The sequence below is a fragment of the Triturus cristatus genome, chromosome 9 (assembly GCF_964204655.1).
Source record: "Triturus cristatus chromosome 9, aTriCri1.1, whole genome shotgun sequence".
NCBI classification, from domain to species: domain Eukaryota; kingdom Metazoa; phylum Chordata; class Amphibia; order Caudata; family Salamandridae; genus Triturus; species Triturus cristatus.
Genome location: NC_140592.1, coordinates 135,316,064 through 135,340,395, shown reverse-complemented (window position 1 = coordinate 135,340,395; position 24,332 = coordinate 135,316,064). Strand labels below are relative to the sequence as shown.

Below are 24,332 nucleotides of genomic sequence, written 5' to 3'. Positions count from 1 at the left end.
ATGCCAAAAAAGGATAAAAACAAATGCAAGATGTCAACGATGGAGCCACAGGGGTGGCTGGTTGTTCATGCAGGTCTCTTCTCTTAAAGTGTTGAGTAAAGCAGGTTGCAGTCAGACTGACGACCAACAAGCCTTGGTACCCGCAAGTACTGCAGGTTGGGGAAATCTTTATCCAGAAGACCAGGGGAACATTGTAGAAAGCTGAGCCTCATTGAGGGTGAGGACTACAGTTCCCAGAAGTCACCTGCCAAAGGACTTTGAGTGGCAATGCCGGATGGCTCAGGGAACAGGACTTCAAGGTCGTGGACTTAGTGGTTTGTGCCTGCCGACTGCAAGGGAGTCACCACTAGTCCTAGGAAGATCTTATGAAGTCTTTGGGTTGCAGAGAGGTTTACCTTCCTTTTGGAACCAGTCTCTTGTCCTGGGCGAGTCATAGTCCAGTGGGTGCAGGGTGGCTATCACAGGTGCAGTGCTTCGTGCATATCTTTTGTGCAGTCATGCTCTTGTGCAGACATGGGTCTCTTCTTGTTTCACGTCAAATCTAAGGTTCTGGTGTCTAGGGTGCCCTTAGAGACTGAACTAAGGGGGTGTTAGTGGGAGTGAGGACTAATAGCTCCTAACCATCTAGTTCTGCGGCTAATTCGTCCCAATAGAGATGACATCCTGTGGCCGTGAGACACTAAAACTAGTCAGAACCTGATTTTTAGCTTAATTTCAAGATGACTAAAACCATCCTTGACTGCACACCGCAGCTGCAGCCCTGTTGAGGTGGACACCTCATGCATAGCTAATTTCCCGCCTGCCAGCGAAAAACAGTGCCTGGAGCAGGGAAAGGCTTTGTCCTCAAGTGGGGGACAAGTTCCTTTGAGGCTCACCACGGTACCAGTGTAATCACTCACTATAGTTTGTGGGCAGAGGTGTTACCTCCTGCTCACACAGGTCTTTGTCTCGGGCCTCTGGGAGCAGCACACACTCCACAGCATGAGGTCAGACTTCTGTCTTGGCGGCAAACCTTCAAAAAAGCCCTCCAAGGCACAGGAACACTGGATTAATTTGGGGGACACTGTCTAAAGAGCCACCTAGGTACATGCTGGTTAAACCTCGGTACCACCATCGTGTTGGGGGTTAAAAAGCACGGTGTTTGACACCAAACATGAAAGAAATCGACCGGGCCGAGGGCGTGGCTTGCCTGACTCGTAGATGGCCAAAGCCTGATAGAGCTCTTGCAGCCGCCCAAAATATCCTACATTAATTTGCACCATTGGGGCATCTGGTGGCACAAAAAGTGGTGTCAGTAGCATCTAATGTAGCCGCGCAGGATCTGAAGAAGTCTGGAGGCACAGCCTGACCTAGTGACGGAGCGGTGCTGTAATACGCAGAGACGCCCGTCGAAGGGCTGCGGCGGCCATTTTGAGCTTTCCACAGCTGCAAAGCGGTGTCTGCGCTGATCCGGGCCTGTTAGCAGATCAGCGGCCTGCAACTGGATTCCGGCCGGATGTGCAGACAACATGCATCACGGAGGTGTGGCAGGGTGTAAACCTTATCGGCTCAGGAACGGTGCTGGTAAGACAGCGTGTGTGCAGTGGAGTGCGTGGGCTGGCCGGCCTAAGTATAGTGTTCCGCTGGGCCTTTGGCACGTAGCGTGTCGGCTCTATACCGCACGGCCCCGGCCCATACGAGAACTGGAATAGATGGCCCAGGTCTCGCAGGCCTGTAATTGTGAACGCAGCACCCACCTGCATCCATCCTACCCCCCAGCGGTCCTCAAGGGTATGCTTTTTATAGGTTGCTGCGCCCGGGGCACTAGTAGGAGGCCTGGTGCTGGTCCCGCTGGCGGCGCTTGCAGCTGAAGTGCATGAATGACTTTGGGTTGCTCTGAGAGCTTGTCAATATAACTCCCGGGCGCCCCTGTGTGCTGCCTTGCGCAGGATGGGCTCGCTTGGGCCGGAGGTCGGTGCCGCTGTTGCCGGGCCCTGGACATATTCGAGAGTGAGTCAGAGTGAAGCAAGCACTGAAACACAAGAGGTGGGACACCCACGGGCACCAGTGCCGGCATCGCTGCTGCGAGGATTAACATCGTCTAATCAACTGAGTCGCCCCAAAGCGTAGTGACATATGCAGGTACATGCATCATGAAGGGTTTTGCGATTACTTAATTGCGATTATTAAGGAATCGCAATTAAGGAATTCCAAAAGCATATGCATGTAGGAATCGCTATAAAATTAGTGATTCCCAAACATTCCTTAATTGCAACTCGCAGATTGCGAGTCGCAATTAAGGAATGCCTTCACATTAATTCCTATGGGCCTGTAGGCCCATAGGCATGAATGGGAGATTGCATGCCCAATTTGCGAGTACCAATAGGTACTCGCAAAGTGGGCATGCAATTTCAAGGGTGCACCCTGTTGCACCCCTGAAAATGATCTGTGCACACATGTTGCGCACACACGCCCCAAGGGCATGTGTGTGTGTAACATACAACTTTTAAAAATGCACTTTAGTGCATTTTTCAAAGTTTTTGCAAATTACCATCAAGTACAAATTGATGTTAATTTGCACCCCCTATTAGCAAAATCGCAATTTGCGATTCCATCATGCATTGCATTTAAGGAATCGTAATTTGCGATTCCTTAAATGCAATCGCAATTTAAGAAATCTCAATAATTTGCGATTTCTTAAATTGCGAGATGCTGACAGGTTGATGAATCCCAGAATGACTTTGGGTTGCTCTGAGAGCTTGTCAATATAACTCCCGGGCGCCCCTGTGTGCTGCCTTGCGCAGGTTGGGCTCGCTTGGGCCGGAGGTCGGTGCCGCTGTTGCAGGGCCCTGGACATATTCGAGAGTGAGTCAGAGTGAAGCAAGCACTGAAACACAAGAGGTGGGACACCCACGGGCACCAGTGCCGGCATCGCTGCTGTGAGGATTAACATCGTCTAATCAACTGAGTCGCCCCAAAGCGTAGTGACATATGCAGGTACATACATCAATGTAGGGTTTTGCGATTCCTTAATTGCGATTATTAAGGAATCGCAATTAAGGAATTGCAAAAGCATATGCCTGTAGGAATCGCTATAAAATTAGTGATTCCCAAACATTCCTTAATTGCGACTCGCAGATTGCGAGTCGCAATTAAGGAATGCCTTCACATTAATTCCTATGGGCCTGTAGGCCCATAGGCATGAATGGGAGATTGCATGCCCAATTTGAGAGTACCAATAGGTACTCGCAAAGTGGGCATGCAATTTCAAGGGTGCACCCTGTTGCACCCCTGAAAATGATCTGTGCACACATGGTGCGCACACACGCCCCAAGGGCATGTGTGTGTGTAACATACAACTTTTAAAAATGCACTTTAGTGCATTTTTCAAAGTTTTTGCAAATTACCATCAAGTACAAATTGATGGTAATTTGCACCCCCTATTAGCAAAATCGCAATTTGCGATTCCATCATGCATTGCATTTAAGGAATCGTAATTTGCGATTCCTTAAATGCAATCGCAATTTAAGAAATCTCAATAATTTGCGATTTCTTAAATTGCGAGATGCTGACAGGTTGATGAACCCCAGAAGCGCTTTTTGCGGGCGCAAACGGACGATTTTTGCAAATTGCACCGTTTGCGCTCGCAACAATGGTTGATGCATGTGCTGTGCACAGTCCACCCACTAACATTTGCTAAATTGACAGTCTGGTCTGGGGCTCATACCACTGTTACCGAATCAACGTGGTAATACCAATGACAGGGGATATGGGTAAAGGTGACAAAACTCAGTTGAAACTTCAGTTTGAACAACTTAAATTGTTTAGGCACAGAGACTAAGACCACGACCCTACAATGGCTGAGCAGATAGATGACCCTGCTGCACCAGACAGGGACTTACAGCAAATTCTGGGGGCAATGTAGCGAAGCCTGACGTCCATTGACGCTAAGATGGACTCATTGGTGTATCGCATGGACAGAATGTCTGAAAGGGTAGACAAGCACACAGAAAGGATTGATATGGCGGAGCGTAGGATCTCTGACGCCGAAGATACTCAGACCGAAATGGGGGCTGCGCAGAAACAAATGTAGAAACTAGATCTCAAAGCGCGTTCCTGGCGCGACAGTGTGCAAACCAATCAATCAGTCTTTATTCGATTTAAAAAATACAATCATAAAAGACACAGACATAATACCTAAAAACATACATTTCAATAAATACATTAAAATACCTTATTAAAAGAGTCTTGTTAAAAAAACATTAAACAATTCAATGGACTGACATATAGTAATAAAAAGATTTTTGAATTAAAATTCTCCCTGATACAGTTTAGAAATAGGGAAAGCCCAAACACTGAATTCATTAGGGACCATCAAGGGTGCGCTTAATTGATTTTCTCCGCAATGCCCATGCCCAGCCCAGGTATTTTGCCAATGCGACAGAGACTAATGTCAAAGAGCTAGTGCGCAAAATGCGAAAAGCTACAGTGCTGCTCCTTGTGCCGAGAGATCTACACATTGGTGTAAGCCAAACACGCCTTGGAATAGCAAATGCCGGGCAGACAAACAGGAAGTGGGGAGATGTTTCGATCGCAGCCCCACATGCAGGGCACTGCAGTTCCGAGTTCATGGCCCACCTTCCAGTCAAAAATCTAAGAGGCAAAGAACCAGCTCTAAACTGGAAATAGAGTTTCCTGTCACCCACTTTAGTCACCACATCCCAGTATTGTTCAAGATTGGGGGAATCTTTGAACTCCAGAAAGTTCCCAGACATCCCTGTTGCTTTACTCAGTACCTGGGAATCTATTCTTTCCCAGTATGCTATTTTAAGAGAACTTTTTGATGGAAACTGGGCAGAAGCTGGGTCGGTCCACAGCCCTTCCATACCCATGTCTTTTAAAGACGCATGTAAGTTCTTCAGCCACTCAATTTTGTGAAAAACATCAGATTTTATAATGTCATTCAGGCCCTTGGCATAGTGGGAAAGTTCAGGAGTAGTCCAAAGCCTCCGCCAGTATAAAATCGGACGGAGTCTTGCAATATCCTTAATGGACCTCCTGCCCAGATCATACCTAAGTGGGATCAGAGGGGTGCTCTGGGGAAGGCCAGTAATCCTACGCAGGAATTTGTGCTCCACGTTTATCAAAGTCGCTAGCTGATCAAAGCCCCAAAGTTCCGCCCCATAGAGGACAGAGTTTAGAGCCTTTGCTTCATAAACTTGCAAAACCGGGCTTATTGGTTTCGTAAATGACCTACTAAACTCCCTGGTCAAAGCACCAGTTATCTGCTTAAATCGTAGGGAGGCCATTCCAAGATGTCTACGCCAATTATTATTATTTGAAATTTGCAATCCAAGATACGTAAAATTGGTCACTAGTTCTAAGGGTTGCCCATTCATGGACACTCTTTTCCCTTGGAAGCTGCTATGAGGGTTAAAGGCCATAAACTTCGTTTTTGCCACATTAACCTCTAAACCATGATCAAGGCAAAACTCATCAAACAGGCGAAGGGCTTTTTGCAGACCGCTAGATGTTCTGGATACGATAAGCGTATCATCTGCAAACAATAATATGGGGATGAAAACACCAGCCAACCTAGGAGCGTCGGTATTAGCAGAAAGCATAAGTTCAACTATCCCATTAATATAAAGTGAGAAGAGCGTGGGTGCCATAGTACAACCTTGTCTCACACCACGCTCAACCGGGAACTCAGATGTATCTTCTCCCGCCCCACCCCACTGAATCCTAGCATAGTTAGACTCGTGCAGACGTATCACCATAGTCAAAATTTCTTTGGGGAGACCTAGCCTCTCTAGGACTGCCCACAGCCGGTGTCATGGAACAAGATCGAAGGCAGCCCTTAAGTCAACAAAAGCTACATAAAGACTGCCGTTCCCCAATGTCACCACCTTCCAAAGGAGCTGGACAAAGTAAAAGACTTGGTCCACCGTGCTGGTTAATTTCCGAAAGCCAGCTTGGAAGGGTGACAAAATGTTATTATCATCCATCCATTCTTGTATTTGATTCAGGACCATCCTCCCTACCACCTTCTGAATGGAATCGATGAGGCTAATTGGCCTATAGTTTCCCGGGAGCATCCTATCGCCTTTCTTGAATACAGGTATAATAACTGCCCCCCTCCAAGATTTTGGGACTGGCGCGCCTGCAGCCACAGCGTTAGCCAATAGGGTTATATACTTGCTCCAATTATCCTTATTGTGGAGAAAGACGTCCGAAGGAACCCTGTCCTGGCCGGGGGCACGTCCACTGGTAACTGAGCATAGAGCCCTACTGGCATCTTGGATGCAAAAGGGACCCTGGGAGTAAAAAACATAATTTGGCACCCATGCGAAGTTGAACAAAATGCTACAAGCATATTGAGGTTTGAAATATTGTACCCACTCTGCCTGTGAAACGTAGTTGGAGGGGCTATCAGGGCGCCCACCACTGCCCCACTTAAGAATGTTCCAAAATAGCCGGGAATCTCGAGTATGGCATGCGCTTTTTAAATCAAGCCAGTGTTGCTCATCCCAGTTTTTTTTGGCCATCCTTACAGCTTTTTTGTATGCTAGTCTGGCGGAGCGGATACACTCCTGTCCACCATTAGACAGGGCTTTCACTAGGTTGGACCTAGATTCTCTACAAGCACCGTCATACCATCTATTTTTCTTAGTTGGAGCCTTATTCGTGTTCCTCAAGGGCTTCGTAAAGTAGGAACCTATTTCAGCAAACAACTTCTCATGGCATGCAGCGACTTCAATATTGCCAGGGTCTTGGAATAGCATACCCTCAAGCTCAACAATAGAATCAACTAATTTGTTATCTATATCGGCAATGGCCAGGATGTTATGCTCGAGCTCCCCCCACTTAAGTCTACGCATGTTATTTGTTAGAGTTACCTCAGGGAGGCACGGAACCATTCCACCGGCTATTAAGCGATTACTAAACCACCATCTGTGCGCAACACAGATAGGGTTATGGTCGCTCTCAACTCTAACCTCAACAACCATATCTAAAACTGGTTGCCATAGTTGCAAACTACATAAGACATAATCAATCCTGCTAGAATGTCGACCATTGTCAAAAGTCTTCGCCCCTTGTTTATCACCTGGCGTCCTCCCATTCAGGGCCCTCAAACCATGCTCAAAGCAGAGAGCATTAGTCTGGACAATAATCTCAGTCCACCTTTCAATTGGACTGAGGTCGAGCGCAGGTACCCCCCACAATTGGTCTTCCACAGCTTCGTTGCCCCACCCAGAGTCAGGGTCTAGGAGCGGTTCGAAGGTGATATTGAAGTCCCCAGCTACAACTATTCGCCTCCCACCTGAGTGCTGATCAATAATGGAGGCCAAGAGAGCCAAAACCTTGGAGCCTGTCCTATTGGGGTCCCTCAAATACAAATTGTAGATGTCCAAATCACCGAGGGTTCCAAGTGACACCCTGACTAATTGGATATCTTTGGACCCAGTAGGTATTGCAAAAGTCTTAGGAAATATGTCCTGTCGGACCCAGATTGCCAGTCCTCCCTTTGGATGTCCCCTTAAACCCTGGATTGCGGGGACATAGAAGTTCAAAAATCCCTGTAGGAACTGAGGCTCGCAGGACCAGGTTTCCTGGAAAAGGCAGACATCAAAGCTGCCTATATAGCCTAGCCAATCCGGAGAATCCATTTTTGATTTTAAGTCTGCAATATTCCAGGAGACCATAGACCCCCCCTCCCTTCCTTGACCTTGGACATGAGCAGAGTGCGCACACAACTGCTCGTGTCCATGTTGTGATTCCATAGACAGATCAGGGGCTGTTACAACTACATCTACTATCTTATCCACCCCGGTAACAGGGGAGTAACGTAGAGGTTCGTTGAACTTAGGCCCTCCAGCAGGGATACTTGGATTAAGAGGTGCAGTGAATGACTGCGGCCCAGGTGTCGGTCAGGCAAAAGCAACTGGGGAGCACAGATCATTTGCTTCCCAATTTTCCAGAGGTGGTCTAAACCCTACAGGAATATTGGGGTAAGAATTGTAAAAAAAAACAAGATCATGTACCCCAATTTTTGACTGGTCGCAAGCCAGTCGGGAGTCACAAATATAATGCACTGTACGACTATCTCCAAAGTTGACAATAATAGAGTCCCCTGGGACATCTTTGGGTCTTGGACCTACCCAACTAACCCTTCTAGTGAAAAGGATCTTTCCATCCAAGTGGTTAGGAAGCGGTCTGTTCCTATTTAACCAAAACGTAACTTTGTTCTTTAGTTGTTGGTACGATTCCAAAACACCTTCCTTTAGTTCTGGGACTCCAGTCAGAACAGCAACATAAGGGGTACAGGCAGGGGGCAGATGAATATGAGCCCTAGGCAATATACTGTTTTTGACCCCAGGTTCCAAGGACCTTTCTTTGTTCATAGACTTTTTTCCAGCATTAATACTGGGTACACTCGGAAGATTGTCTCCCAAATTATCAGTACATTGGTTATTAAAGTTTGAATTATCAGTGACCTGTGCCTTGGGGAGAGCGACCTCGGGTAAAACCCCATGCACTACTTCATTAGCAGAGGATGCCAGCGGGAGAGGAGGAAGGGTAGAGGACACCCCTACAGGATTGTCCCTTACCTTGGTAGCTAGTTTAATAACATTTTTGAGTGAGCAAAAATTATCCAGAACAGTTTGTTCTAATCTATCAACCGTCTCACTAACTAGCTTAACCCTTTCCAGCACGGGAAGAATCAAAGAACGGACCATTTTTTCTATTTCGAGAATCATATTACTCGATTGGGGCTGGTCTGCATGGCAAGTAATATTCCCACTAGGAGATGAGGGAACTTCGCCCTGTGTTGCTCCCATTGGAGATTTTCACATAACATTAGGGTGTTTGGCCTTCCTCCCTCCCTGGGACCCCCCAACTCGTTTCCTCTTGGCATTAGGGGGATTTACAATTATTTTACTAGCCCTAGTCTGTGGGTGGGTTAAAGCTAATTTATTAGAGATAGGGGGGCTGCGAGTTGTTATCGCAATGTCACCAGAGTCCCCAGGAGCATCACACACAACACTGCAGGAAAGGGTAGACAAGCACACAGAAAGGATTGATATGGCGGAGTGTAGGATCTCTGACGCCGAAGATACTCATACCGAAATGGGGGCTGCGCAGAAACAAATGTAGAAACTAGATCTCAAAGCGCGTTCCTGGCGCGACAGTGTGCAAACTCTAGGCCTGGCGGAGTCTACATCCATCGGTCACATGGAAACACTGGTTGAAAAGCTGCTGGTCCAACTGCTGGGCTGTGAAACATTCTCTGAAGTTTTTGTAGTCGAGCGGGCACACCATACGTTGGGCCCGTGACCTCCCCCCGACGCGGCACCCCGACCATTGATTGCTCGACTACTCAACTATAGAGACAGGGATGCCACTCTGAGACGCGCAAGAGATCTGAAAGTTCTTAAATATGAAGGCTTTGAATTGTCCCTCTTTCCGGACTTCACTCGTCTTGTAAAAGAAATTTGACCCTGGGAAGCGCAAACTAAGAGAACTACAACTGGATTATGCAATTTTATATCCGGTACGGCTCCGGGTCAACTTCGATGGCCAATCCAAAATGTACGCTGACCCTAATCAGTTGCAGCTGGACCTCAAAAAGTACAGCGCAGAAAAGACAAACAGATTAACTCGGTCACCGTTGGCGGAGAGTGTTGCCCCATTAGGGGGCGCAGAGCCGGGGAGTCCGCCGGGGTCAGGTACACCGGCTTCGTAAATGTCTCAGGGACTCTGCATTCTGCTACAGAGGATGTTGGACATACACCATACATTGTAATGCCTAACTTGTAAACGTTATGCTGTAATTACACTGAGATGTACTGTTATTGCACAATCACCATAGTGTGACGTAGCATTGTTAACTAAATGCCCAGTTGGCAATGATAAGAGTGGGCGGCAGCAGGCTATCTAATAACACCACGGGTCTGGCTGCCATTGCCTTAGTGTGTTACACCTGGGTACCTACTATTGGGAAACTGTTCTGTTGGGGATGGGTAATTTTCAGGGGTGGTGGGGGGTGAGGTGGGTGAACTACTATTGCCGTGTCTACTTCTTTTGATATGGTGTGGGTGGGATTTGAGGGGTTTTTTCTATGTTACATTCCAGTCAATCTGTGCGTACCAACAGGAAAATTGCAGTGTGTTAGACTATGCAGCATGTATTTTCAGCGGTAGGTCGCTCAGGATAAGTAAGTTAATACATGTCAAAACCCATTAAACATCCAGCTGACATTAGCTTCCTGTCCTGGAATGTCAGGGGTCTAAATGATCAGAGAAAAATACGTAAAGTGGTGGCATATTTGTACAGACACAATGTAGATGGGGCAATTTTACAGGAGACACACCCACCCCCTAAGACTGGGTTATTATCCCAAATAAGGATATGGTATATGTATTGCATCCGGGTTCACATCACACGCTAGGTGGGGTACTTATTTGGGTCCGCAGAAACTCAGGCATAAAGATACAGGCTATGGAAGTTGACTCAGGCGTCAGGTTCATTCTTCCAAAGTGTCGTAAAAAGAGCATTTCAACGTTCTTTTGGTTGGGTAAGACTCTGGAGGGCAGGCTACATGACACTGGTGACCCATAGATACTTGCACAGATTAGGACAAAAATGAGTGAATATAATGAATTGGCTGAGGACAAGGTTAAGCATCTAGGGAAGTGTTCCGTTGCCAGGGCATACTCGGAGGGTGACAGACCCAGCGCCACTCTGGCGGTGACAGTCAGACCTCACAGGGGCGATAGTCACATCACAAGTGTGTATGATGCTAAAAACGAACTGGTAGATAGCACACCGGCCATTCTGGAGGCTTTCACTGAGTATTACACAGGACTCTGCACACTATTCGGAACCATAACGCGTATTAACCCTCAGGTCAGGGCAGCAGCATTATTCATTGATATCGAGAAAGCTTTCGATTCGGTAGAATAGAGGTTTTTATATGCAGTCCTCCGAAGGTTGGGGGTTGGTGATATTTTTATACAATTAGTAAAGGTGCTGTATGCACAGCCTGTGGCCTAGGTAAGGATCAATGGAATGTTGTCTCGGACAATTGCAATAACTAGGGATACAAGGCAGGGTGCCCCATCTCTCCCCTTTTGTGTGCCCTGGTGGCGGAACCACTAGCATGCGCACTGCGTGAATACCATGCATATCGAGGTATTCAGTCCTTGAACTACAACCTTACTATTTCTGCATACACAGATGACACTTTATTGTATATTTGCAAACCGGAACAAAACTTGGTTCCAATGCTGCATGAAGTGGAACGCTTTAGTCAACATTCAGGACTCCATATCAACTGGCATAAGTCTATTATTTTCCCGTTAACTGACGTCACCATACCAGTGCGGACCCCATAGCCACTGGAATGGACCACAGACCCGGTAAGGTATTTGGTCATAAAAATACACACTGATGCCGAGATTGTATTGTCAGAAAGTTACGGGTGTTCATTGCACAGATTGACAGAGGTGGTAGAAAAATGGATCAAGCTCCCGCTGTCTCTGGTTGGTCGGGTTGCCCTGACGAAAATGGTAGTGCTTCCTCGTTTTCTATTTCTTTTCGTGAATATACCCATCAGTCTGCCCCAGTCCTTTTTCCGTAATCTGCGTACATTGCTGACACGGTTAGTGTGGCCAGGGAAACATCCGCGGGTTAAGTGGGATACCGTAACAAAGCCATATTCGGAGGGCGGGCTGAATGCACCTGACATGGAACGGTATTATAGAGCTGCTCAGACGCTGCACACCCATGGATGGATACATGGTCCTAATAATTTGGAGCACCACCTCATAGAGAATACTATGGTTTTCCCTGCCCCACTGCCAAAGTTGTTGACCGGGGCTTCACGGATCACTCCTCGCACGATAGACATGTGAACTGCACCGGACACCAATTATCTAAAATAGCTAACAAGCATCAGATAAAATTAATATACTCTTCCAAATTTCCTCTGCAATGGTGCGATTGGCTTCCAGATCAAGAGCTTGGGTGTCTGGCTTGATCGTAATCTTGATTTTAAGGAGCAAGGGCAGAAAGTCGCAGCCAGTTGCTATGAGATTTTAAGGATGATACGTAAAGTCCTCCCTTTGCTACCTTTCCTCGCCAGAAGACTTATGGTTCAAGCACTGATCCTCTCCCAGCTTGATTATGCAAATGCCCTTTATTTGGGAGCACCTTTCTCCTCGACAAAAAAACTAAAAATTGTGCAAACTTGTGCAGCACGCCTGCTCCTGAATATTCCAAAGTGCCTTTCCGCCAAGAGCGCTTTGGCGACACTTCACTGGCTTCCTATTCAGGAGAATATCCAGTTTAAGGCGCTGTGCATGGCACATAAGGCACTTTCAGGCAAGGGATCGCCCTTTATTCGCTCTATCATTCTGCCGTACCGTCCTAATAGGGCTTTGAGGTCAGAGAATAAACATCTGGTGGCAGTACCGAAAATCAGAAGAGTACGAAGTGGCGGTCGTCTTTTCTCATATAATGTTGTCAAACTCTGGAATGGCTTGCTCCTCCAGATCTGTATTCAACCAAACTATTTGATCTTTTGGAAACAAATTAAAACATTACTTTTCCCTTAACACTGCTCGGAGTTTGTGATTGAGCCGCTAGTAGCGCTGGGATGCCTTCGGGTAACCATGCGCTTTAGAAATGCTGTTTCAATTCAGTTCAATTCAACTTAAGGAGGACAATGCCACAATGCACACTCTGGCCAAGCTAGGCATAAAGTGTATGGGTGACGTTCCACGAAGGGATTGCTAAAACATGGGACCAGGTAGCGCACAGGTGGGGGCGGGGGGGGTCACGGCGGTGGATACTTTTCAATATTACAGGTTTCGCAGGGCTTTACGTGAGTTTTTAGGCCCAGCCATGCAAGAACCGACAGGGATGCAATCGCTGACATACCTGCTGCAAACTCGATCTCCACAACATGGAGTAACAATATGATATACACTCTTCAAAGAACAGGGTGTACAGGCTAAACTAAAGTTTCAGCTGGAATGGGAGGAGGAACGTGGGATAGTAATCACTATGGCACAGTGGTCTTGGTGCTTCAACAATATCAAATCGATCTCATTGAACGGTCGACATAGAATGCTTCATTTTAAATATCGTCATAGTATTTATTACACGCCAGCGAGATTATGCAGGTATGGCCTGAGGGAGGATGGCAGATGTATGAGGTGTGCCGCCACAGATGCACACTTTACGCACTTAGCATGGGAATGCCTGGGAATACGAAAGTTCTGGAGGGAGGAATTCAATGACCTGTCTAAAATGTTGGATCATGCACTACCCGAAACACCGTTGGTGGCTCTGCTTGGGTTTGATAGACAGATACCAAAAGGAGTGCGCAGGTTGGCAGCCATTGGATTACTTTTGGCCAAACGGAGAGTGGCCACGAGATGGATGAGGGGTCCCTTACCTACCATAGCGGAATGGCACATTGACTTAGCGTATTGTTCTACACAATCCGAAAGCTATAACGCACTGATGCCTGTAAAATGTGCACCTCAAGATATTTGGGGTCCATTTCGACAATACCTACTAGGCAAATCTGTTGCGGACGACTCCCAGGCAGCGCAAGCTCGAACTGGGGTGGGATGAGTGGTATACTGCTGTGGGGTGTACATTGAATTTTAGATGTTTATGCCACAAGGGAATGCTGTAACACCCATCTACATGTAGAGGTTTCCGGGTTGAATGACATCTCTTCATTGTTGGGAACTTAATGTAATGAATAATTAATGTGTTTATTGGCATGCTAAAGCTAATCTACTACTGAACTGTTTAATGCCAATGCTGCGATGACTGCACGGTGTTTACGTTGTATTTACTGCTGGAATGTCACACATACTGCTTTAATGGTTGGTGCCACTGAAAACAAACTGACAACTAAAAAAGTAAAAGGTTGAAGAAAAAAATGTGGAATTGGAAAAAAAATGCAGATCGGAAAAAAGGTAGAAAAACAAACACTGATTTCACATGGACTGCTTTAATAATCCTTTCCATAAAAAGTCAGGTAGAACAAAGGTAAAGTTTAAAACAATGCTTACTGGTAATCCAAATGCAAACCTAATGTATTGAATGATAAACGAGATAGGATGTGGCATAATGGTAAGAGCTGTCGACTTTGGAACAGGGTAACCAGTTTCAAGTCCCAGGCCTGGCTGGCTCAATGTCCTGAGAGTCTGAGCAAATTACTTAATCTCCCTGTGCCTAAAAAAGAGGTAGACCACTTCAATACCTTCTTGTCCAGTTGTCACTATACAAAACTGCTGAAGAAAAAATAAAAAACGGCAGAGATAAGAAGGAGGAGGAGAAATGTGGAGAGGAGTGCGAGAGATTCTGCAATATGGGTGTGAGTTGCACTGAAGCCTTAAATCACATGCACTCTCGCACAAAAAACAAACAAACCGACAATGAACTCAACTACAGTCACGTAGAACAAAGTGAAAGTTTAGAAAGATTTGCCGATCTATAAAAAATGTTGTCCAAAAAAGTGAAAAGTATCAAAATACAAATAGTGATCTGAGATAAATGTTGTAAAAAATAAAGTTCTCATTAGCACAGCGCAAATAGCGGAAGGATACTATTTAAATTAAAATAAATGGTACTTAGTCCATCATCCAGAAAAATAAAACAAAGTGAGGTCAGGCATATGGTGGCCAAATAGGAGCAGCAACAAAGAGTGACAATTGAGCAGGGGCGGCTCTAGGCTCATGGTGGCCCTGTGCAGGGAGCGCAGGTAGGGGGCCCCGGAAGAGGGGGTCCGGGCGGGGCGGAGCTCAGTAAGGTGTTTTAATAAAACGTCCAGAAAAGGCGTTAGATGACCAGTAACATGGTAACAGAAAAACAACGTTTACTTTTTGAGTGCTCATCACTTGGATACTTTGTTTTAGAATCTGGGTCTCTGGAGGGACCCCTTTCAACAAGAAAAACACGTTGCGCGTCCGTAAGAGAGTTCGGCCACAAAGTAGGATCCCTCCAATCCCATAAATCATATTCAGAACACGGGTCTGTAACATGGTCTTGCTCTTTGGCTTCCTTTTCAATACCAGCATCATCCGTCTGTAAACTCTGAACCTCCTTCAGAATGCCAGATGTTGATGGACCGATGAATGATGTTTGAGTTTCTCTGTCTGAGGGTCTTTTGTAATAATCCTCATCCTGAGTTGGTAATTGCTGCATGTTTGTATCAATTTCAGAGTCACCTTGTTCATTTTCATTGGTCTGCTCATGAGTATCATTCTGCTCATGGATATCATAATTTTTTTGTTCTTCTTTATGGTCGTCAGCGCCTGTTTTACCTAGTACATCAGCAGTACTCTGGCCAGAGGATTCTCCATCTTTAGGTTTCCCTTGGGTGATAAAGTTCAGGATTGCTCCTTCCTGTGACACTACAAAAGCCTGCTGAGCCACCTTTCTCTTTCGTTTCGAATAACCAGATTTGTGTACTCGAATTCTCTTCATTTTGCTTGCAATGCAGCGGGCGAGGCTAGCAGTGGGTAAGGAAAAAAAGAAGACAATCAGCAGTGGCGGCTGCAGAAAGATTTGGATGTGTCATTTTTATTTTCTTGCAAAAACAACAGTTGATGGACAGAATGCAGAACAATGTCATACATTCACCCCAGTACAGAGATCTGGGCCTAAATCCATCGTTTTTTTGCTCACCACACCACCCCATTTCAGACATGGCCATATGCAAATCAGCCTTGACCCTGTGCCTCATGGGAACAGTCCAGCCCGAACTGCCAAGCCATGTCTTCCCTGGACTACACAATGAAGGACCAGCATACCTTAATGAACGAGTGAAGTTCCACCAACCTACCAGGAAAATATGTTCCAGAACCATCTCCCTAGCAGCCACCCAATGCAGCCGCTGATAAAACAGTGGAGGCCGCTACTTCTCCCACCTGGCAGTGAAGACCTGAAGACCCTCCCCCTCAGAGCCTCACCATCGCTCCAGCAGTTCAGGAAGGACCACAAGACCTCGCTGTTCAACCAACAAGCAGCATGATCCAGCAGCATGAATCCCAAACCGTCTCGAGACCCTTATGTGTGAAGCAGCTGAGCTTTACAAACCCTGACTGATTGATAGTAATTACCCTTCCCACTACATGTATGACACATTATGAGGACTAGCCACATATGGAAGGTTTATTTGAAGAGTGTTATAAAACTATAGGGTAGATCATGTGACTTGGCATACAAGGTCTGTTTTCTCAGTCCACTGAGAACAGTAGAGCCTGGAGAATAGTTCATGATCTATTTGGTAAGTGACCTTAGCAGGAAGAGAGTAAGCTACCTTGAAATCATGGCACACAGAGACCTGTCTCAGTACGTCACTAACTGAACCTGATGACAGCCTACAGGTAACCAAAGACTCGTCCACTTTACCACATTGTCAAAAGACAAAATACAATATATTTAATTAAGGTTTCTTGTATAGTGCCATATTCCAGCAACCAGTTCTGCCCGCTTTCAGAGCACCTATTAAACAAGGATTAATTACAGTGAGTCCTAAGGCTATGAAAAGGAACTAGAGGTTCACTGAAGCAAAATTAATGTGCTTGGAACATCCAGTCAGGAGACAACTTTCAAGCAGACGTACAAATCACTAGCACAGCGTACCAACGACCCCATGGGCCGTGGCATAAGCAAGGAAAATGGCCCCTTTGGCTGCTGCTCAGGAAGTAAAATATAGCAATTATCAGGGTTCAATGGGCCCCTGAGGGTTTTGGGTCTCAGTACCAATGTACTTGCTGAACCAATGGTAACTATGCCCCTAGTATGGGCAGAGAAGGCTGCTTCACCAATTGCAAACTGAGGACTAGTTAAACTAGTTTTCTCTGCTAGTCACATGACAAGCACTGGAATGTAATTAAAGAAATAATTAAGAAGCCAGTCTCCTACCAAGGTCTCTGCAAAAGGGCATTAGATTGAGTTAACATGGGTAGGCACTGCCATCCTATTCCAGGCGTCCATCCATAGGTGCTTGCATTTCATGTCTGCCTCAACACCATATAACCAGACATAACCAAATGCCAAGTACATTCGAACACTCGATGTTTTAAAAGATTTGTGCAGGCAGATCCACTCATTAGATCACAAGTATCAGCTTCATACTCTGTTTTGATGATTGTTGATAAGTAATTGTAATCATTTTAATGAATCCTTAACATTACGTCTAACACCTCGTACCCTGCTCTCCTCTTCCCCCCCAATACGACCGTGCCTCCCAAGTTACACCTCCAAAAGTCACCATGCCTCCCCTCAGCCACAAGTAAACACCGCTCCTGCACTCCTGACTCACTCTTCCCTCAACATACAGCGCCGATCTGTACCACTCCCTACCCCTGGCGTACGGAGACCACCTCTCCGACCCGCGCCCTCTCAGAGATGAATCGTGAGAGAGAGGCTCTCTCTAACGATTCATCATGCCCTCCCTTCCCATGACCACCAGAATACCTCCAGCTCGCCACCTCACATGGCTTACCTCCACCCAGACCCAAAGCACACACCATCTACAATAACATCCTCACCCAACCTTCCCCACACCCCCGGCTCCTCACCCCCACGGGCTGGGATACATTCCTACGCCTGATCTGCCCTCCTCCCCAGGGCTCCCCACACCCTCGTCCAATGGCTCACCTTCCCTCGGGTTCACTCTGCAGTGGCACACGCTGACCTCCTCACTCCCCCTCCCCCTGCCCTGACCCTCGGGCTGCTCACCTCGCAGCTGGCACCAAAGGTTGCACACTGGCATGCTATCCTCTGCAAGGCGGCCTTTCTTGCCCAGGGTCTCTAGGCACGCCGGTGCATGGCCTCGGCCGGTCTCGGTGCTGCTCGCTGCACGCCGGCCACGGGTGCTGCCAGCCCTCCTGCTGCCAGTGATGCGTGGTGCTTCTGTAACCCCTTCGCTGCGGGACTCGCGGGCACTGCGCATGCGCGCGCATGCGAGCCTCCGGAGGTGCCAAATCTGGACTATTAAAACAAGCTCGATTCTCCTGGAAAAAAAGTTCTAAACAAGCACAAGACCTACCAGAAGAGCCCGAAACAAGGCCGACCCCACACAAAGACGAGACTGGGTTAGAATGGAAAAGAGTATAAGAACAACCATTCAGCGTGCATCACATTGGATTTAGCACGCCTCATTCGTTCATGCGCCAAATCCCTACCAGGGGCCGCCACGAATATGTATTGTATCCGATTCCTCGTGGTGGCCCCTGGGGGGTTTGGTGGCCCTGTGCAGGTGCACAGCTTGCACATGCCTAAGGCCGCCCCTGAATTGAGCCTGCAAATGGTAAGTGAAGGTGGTGCTCCAAGCCCTTTATTGCATACAATACCCCTCGCAGCAACAGCGCATGTGTGATGTTAGGCAAGACCTGAAAAGGAAAGTTTGGGCCTGGCAAAAGGTTTGTTTTGCCAGGTCAAAATGGCAGTTTAAAAGTGCACACCTGAGACATGTTTAACGTATTACTTCAGTGGATGGCACAACCAGTGCTGCAGGCCCACAAGTAGCATTCAATTTACAGGCCTTGGGCACATGTAGTGCCACCTTACTAGGGACTTACAAGTAATCTAAATATGCCAGTTGGGTATAAGCCAATGTTACCATGTTTTTGGGAAAGAGCGCAAGCACTTTAGCACTGGTTAGCAGTGCTAAAGTGCACAGAGTCCTAAGGCCAGCAAAAACGAAGTCCGCAAAAACAGGAAGGGGGAACCATGCCGAGGATGCCTGGTCTAATAGTGCATATCTTTCTTGTGCAATGACTTTAAAGGGTTTTGTGACTAAATAGTGTTACAGCCAGTAATATTCACATGACCTTGCAGTCACAGAGTTAGGTAAATTAACTAAAGTTTTGCACTTGCACCCACATGGCAGAACCCAACACAAAAACATGGCACGGGCTTACGCTACATTACAAGGGCCTACCTGTGCGTAGTAAAATTCCTTCAACCACACAGCCCCCTGTGCTCTGTTCAGAGTGCCAAAGTTAGGTGCTGGAGGTACGAGTGTATGTCCAGAACTGGTCCAGTAAGTGCATGAATAGGTCTTCAGCCTCAGGGGACGCTCCTGTGTGCTGCAAGAGGTGTCCACATTCGGTCCGCTTTGTGTGTCTCATCATGAACCTTTAGTAGTGACGCAGATGCAGGTCCAAGGCTCCAAGAGCCAAACAGTCCCTTTCATTTGATTTGGAAATTGCGAAATTGCCCACGGAATCTGTTCTCCAGAGGTTAAAAAGAATTTTGAGGGTTTGAAGCCTCAGTACAATCCTATCCCCAGGGCCAGAGATTTGGTTCTGACTTTTAATGCATTCCTTAACCACTGGCGGAAATGAACCTGCATCTTCCTTCTGTCTCTTTCAGAGAAAGGCGGAACAACAGCCCCTTCCGTCTTCAGCAGAGATCGCACTGGAGGGGAGACGGTGTTTGACAAACCCAAGGAAGAACCGGCCAAGAGTGTCTTTGGGTGATGATGGATCGTCCATGCGCCAGCTGAAAGAGGGTTTACTTCAGCATCAAGCCATCAGTTCCTTATCTAATGTTTTTATGTAACTGCTGTCCAAAATCTCCAACATTGCTGCCATATTTTTTTTTTTAACCAAACCGAGTACCATTTGTTCTTGAGTCAAATAAGTAAAGATGTTGCTATCAGGTAGGTTATCAGATGGTTCCATGCCATCAAGAACACCATTTTCCAGTCCTTCGATTTCCTTTCCCAACCTGGGTTGTATTACAGAGAGCACCCTGGAGTCACAAAGGGCATGTGCGGCTGCTTTGCGCATCCACGGGCACTATGGTATTACAGGAGCCACAGATGCTTGTGCGGACCTGTCTGTAATACAGATAGTGCTCACGCACATGTAGCGCCACTGCTGTTATAAGAGGGCATCCTCTCATTTTCATGGGGGCGCCGCCCCATGCGATTGAGGGAATCAGTTTGCTTCTTCGCCCATGCCATATTAGGGAATTGGGCGCTGAGGCAAACATGCCTTTAGGAGGTGCACTGAAAGTGCGTCAAAACAATGTGTGCGCACTTTCAATGCACCTCCTAAAGGCAGCCCTCTGTAGTGGAAAAAGGGAGTCCCATGGACCCCCCCAGACACTCACTTGTAGGCAGGCGTAGTCACTCACTGTACCCCCCTGCAAGGGCCTCTCTTTTACCTTTTGAAAGTGTAGGCGGGTGCCTGCCTGCACAGTGAAACATGGAGCACCTTTGAAGTAGCCGCTCCGTATTTCACTTGAATGAGCTGCCTTGGGGCAGCTTCAGTTTGCAGCTGCCCTGGGAGCAGTTCATTCATGGTAATACTGCACACTCCTCTGCGCTTTTATTTAAAGGTAGGCTGTGGGGCAAACATGGAATGTGCCCCATAATGTAACAAGGGCCTTGGATGTTGTAGCTCATGTTCATTCAAACTGATGAAGCTGTGCTGCCACACCAGCTAACAAAAATTGTGAAAGGACTGGGACATGGTGTCCATGAGAACATGGAGTCATCTAGTCACCTTACGGTAATAAGTGGCTCGTTGAAACATTGACAAAGCCAAGACTGGTGGACTTTTGGAGAGTGGATTTTTGGAGAACTGATTTCCATCAGACAAACACCCTACGCCAAAGAGAAAGCTCCTACACATATGGCCTCATTAAGGGATTTTTAGGTCTCCTGATTGCGGTTCTTCCACAACCAGAACTTCCAATACTGCATGAAGTGGTAATTTCCAGCTGTGTAATTATTGCACAGTTACTGTTTTTTCCTTAGCAACAGGAAATTACTTTAGGGATTCACACTGATTGCTGGGAGTTTCCCCCCAAAACTGGGCCATTTCTTTAAACACAAATTTCGCCAGTTTTATCCTGGTGACTTGGGGTATGTGGTTTTCCAAATATGAAGTATTCATAAAACCTTTAATCCTTTTTCAGTTGGCAACTCTTATTATCTTAAATCATCGAGTGTCCATTTGTCAGTATGCGAATGAACAAGCAAATATCCGAACAAAATAGTTGAGTAGCACCTGCATGAGATCCCTTCAGTAACAGCGTATGTCATACACATATTACACAGAAGTGACTTAGAGCATGAGGCACAATTTTTTTTTCCATGAGTAGGTTTGACTTACGTTTGGAAATTTTAGAAGTTAGTCAGGAGAAGTTTATACTATACACAGAAAACTCTTTGCCGATCGGCCCAGGGGTCTCAGGAGGCATAGTCAAAGAGTGTTTGAATCAACTCAGCTATTCCGCATATTTTCTCAAGACAAATGTGCATGAAATTAATCTAAATCAAACATATTTATTTGGTGGTTATTGTAAAAATCTGGCATTGATGCGGCCTGCATTCTTTGGCTTATACTCTTTACAGACATCCATAAGTGATGTTTGCAAGATGATTGACCATAAATGCACCAGTCAAACACAGCGTTTGCGACTCTTCACCCTAAGCCTTGCAATGTTTCCAGGGAACTAAGGGCCAGATGTACTAACATTAGGAATTGTGATTTCCAAATTGGGATTTCTAATATACTAAAGAATTCATTTTTAAATGAGCGATTCCTAGTAGGGTCACAAATTGACCTACCTCATGACTTTACATCCAACTCCCCTTGAGCTATGCACAACGGATGATGTTTAGATGCCCCAAGAGTCTCCTCCCCTATCTATCCCTGCCACCTCCCTGAAACTAGGCACATAAAATGGCCGCCGGCCTATCAAGACATCCCTGAGTCTGATGACTCACTAGGTGTCCATTCTGGGGTTTGTAGAGTCCAAACACAAATATTTTGTAATGAATTGAAAATTGTATTAAATGTATTTTTTCACTTTGTTGTGCAGATTGTTTACAGATATTTAACTGTATGTAATTGTATAGTTTGTTAAAATACCAGCTTTTTGATGCATGATATAAATGCTTAGTCTTATTGAGATTCTGATCAAACTGACAAATATTAGTATGTATGCTGCATGCATGATTGTTTATGCATGAGCATGGTAATATGTAATTTGTAGTCCATATTATAAGCGAGTGTAAATTATGCACAGTTCACAGAGCCAGGAGTCTGAAAGGTCTCAGTTCTGCATCTGTAACATACGCATTCTTGGATTTGAGTGCACAGGGGTGGACGTTCCTAGGAACAGCACTTTGCAGAAAGAGGTGCAGTCGACATGATGGAAGGCAGGTAGAGAGAGCATGGGTGGTGTAAAAAAGTTGAACTGTGGGGTGAAATAAACCAATGCAACCAGAAATGAGAGGATGTGTGTAATATGTTGTAAGATGGTTTCAAACTGAAGAGTTTTTTAATGATCATTTGACGTCACAAAAAAATACTCGAAATTCAGTAATTTCTCTTAAGCCAACGAATGAGTATTAAAAACTCAGCAGAAATGCTGTATGAGTAGAAGTGCATAAATAGCCGTATTCCGTTTTCTTTGTGAAGCCCATATATTTCACATGCATTTTAGATTATTCCAGAGTTGCAACTGTGCAAGGCATGTGCAAACAGACTTGTTTACCTGTAGGCTAAATGCTGCAATTTAGTCACATTTGTAAGTGTAACATATGCAGTTCTTAAGTTACTATTTATATATTTTTTAACCAAAGTGGATTGAGGCCTATAGCTGTCGCTTTAGTGTCACGGCATCACATAAGGACTTGTATGTGATATTACTGGCAACATCTCAGTGAATTTGATTGTTTGTCATAGGATAGCACCTTCTTCCTGTTAGTTATTTGCTAACTCTGCATTGCATGTAATTGTGATCACATTTATTCACATTATGAATGCCTGGTGTATGTATCGACAGATACTCGCTCAAAATAAATTTGTACTTTGTCTTAAAGGATTGGACGTGTTCTTTGTAAGTACAACATGTGAGCCATCTTTTAATAACTTAGAATATAAATGTTTCATCTATTGTTAAATGAAGGGTCATACAGACCTCTGGATAAGGAGAGAGCTGTAAAATATTGCAGATTGAAACAATGCCACTAGCAAATTAAAACACTAATTTAAAATGCCGCCAGTGTAGCCTTTTATTTATTGAAAACATTTTGTAAGCTTGCGTCTGGCCCACAGAGCAGGCCCCTAGTGGACACTGAACAGGCCTGCATGTTTTCTGCATGACAAGCAGCTTGAGCAAAGACAGCAGCAGTTCAAGCTTCCCTTATGTGCTGCGAAGGCATCAGCCAATCAATCTTACCGTCACACGCAGAGCAGGACCCCAACCCGGCGGCAGTGCGAGCTCATCCGTACAGAATCGACAACTGCGATTCCGTTCGATCCACTATGACCGTGGGTGCCCTATTTCAGCCCTGGTCACTCATTTAACACCACAATATAGTCCTGCTTCGCTTGAATTAAACAGCTGCATTACACTGGTAGATTGCAATGGTTTGTAGGTGCTAGAGCTGTGATGAAATATAATGTTCCTAATGACATGGATGCAAAAAAACACAAATGCCAGACCCAGTTTCCCAGAGGTGCCCAACGTTGATGTAGTGGGGCAAAATCTTTGCCATATTTTTGGATAGCCACATAACACAGGTTTGCATAAAATAATACTCAATGGAACTAATTTACATATTCAGAAGTCAGCCTGATATTCAGGCCTGGAATTCCCATTCTTGAACAGACATTTGATACCCCTGGTTTATCTGAGTGAATGAAGAGAAATTACAAATTACGTTTCGTGGGGCCTTTATTTGGCCAATATTTTAATGAAAAGAGCACGATCACTGATTTTATTTTATCCCCAAAATTATTTTTGAACTTGAAAGGGCAAAGGAAAAAGAAAAGGAATTAAAACTGAAAAAGATATGTTTGTGATTAGGAAATCTGTTCTGGGTTAATTAAGCACTAATGCAAACTAAGATATCATAAAAAGAAGTGTTTAATGTTTTAAATTTAAGGTCACACAAAATGTGAATCATTTGTATTTATATAACTTTTGAAGCTAAAGGAGAAGATACTAACAATAAGAAGTATGATGAAAACAAGTATGCTGATAAAGAAGATAAAGAACTCAAGTTCATGTTTATTTAGTGCATTCAGTCAATGGCTTTTCGTGCATCAATCATGATTATATAAAAACAAATATTGCTGAGAACAAAATAATGAAATGATTTGCAATGTGAAATAAACTAAAATCATTCAAGGCAGGATAACTGCTAACAAGGAAGGCAAGGGCTGGCAAAACAAAAAGGTTTGGCACTGGTCGCCAAACGTTTAGCTGTGCTAATGTTAGTTTTCTTTTATCACGGTTTTTGCAACCAAAAAGCCGTGTCCGCAAACCCCCACTCCACATTCTCCCTT

At 45.6% G+C, this 24,332-nt stretch overlaps 1 protein-coding gene across 1 annotated transcript in view; it reads left to right on the top strand.

The window, feature by feature from the left end:
- The window catches only part of MUSTN1 (musculoskeletal, embryonic nuclear protein 1), a 48,574-nt gene extending 25,714 nt beyond the window's left edge, over window positions 1-22,860 (top strand). The window contains exon 3 of the mRNA XM_085624540.1: window positions 19,393-22,860. Coding sequence (XP_085480666.1) covers window positions 19,393-19,499 — 107 coding nt within the window. The 3' untranslated portion in view covers window positions 19,500-22,860. The remainder of the gene's footprint in view (window positions 1-19,392) is intronic.
- Window positions 22,861-24,332: the final 1,472 nt, after the last annotated feature.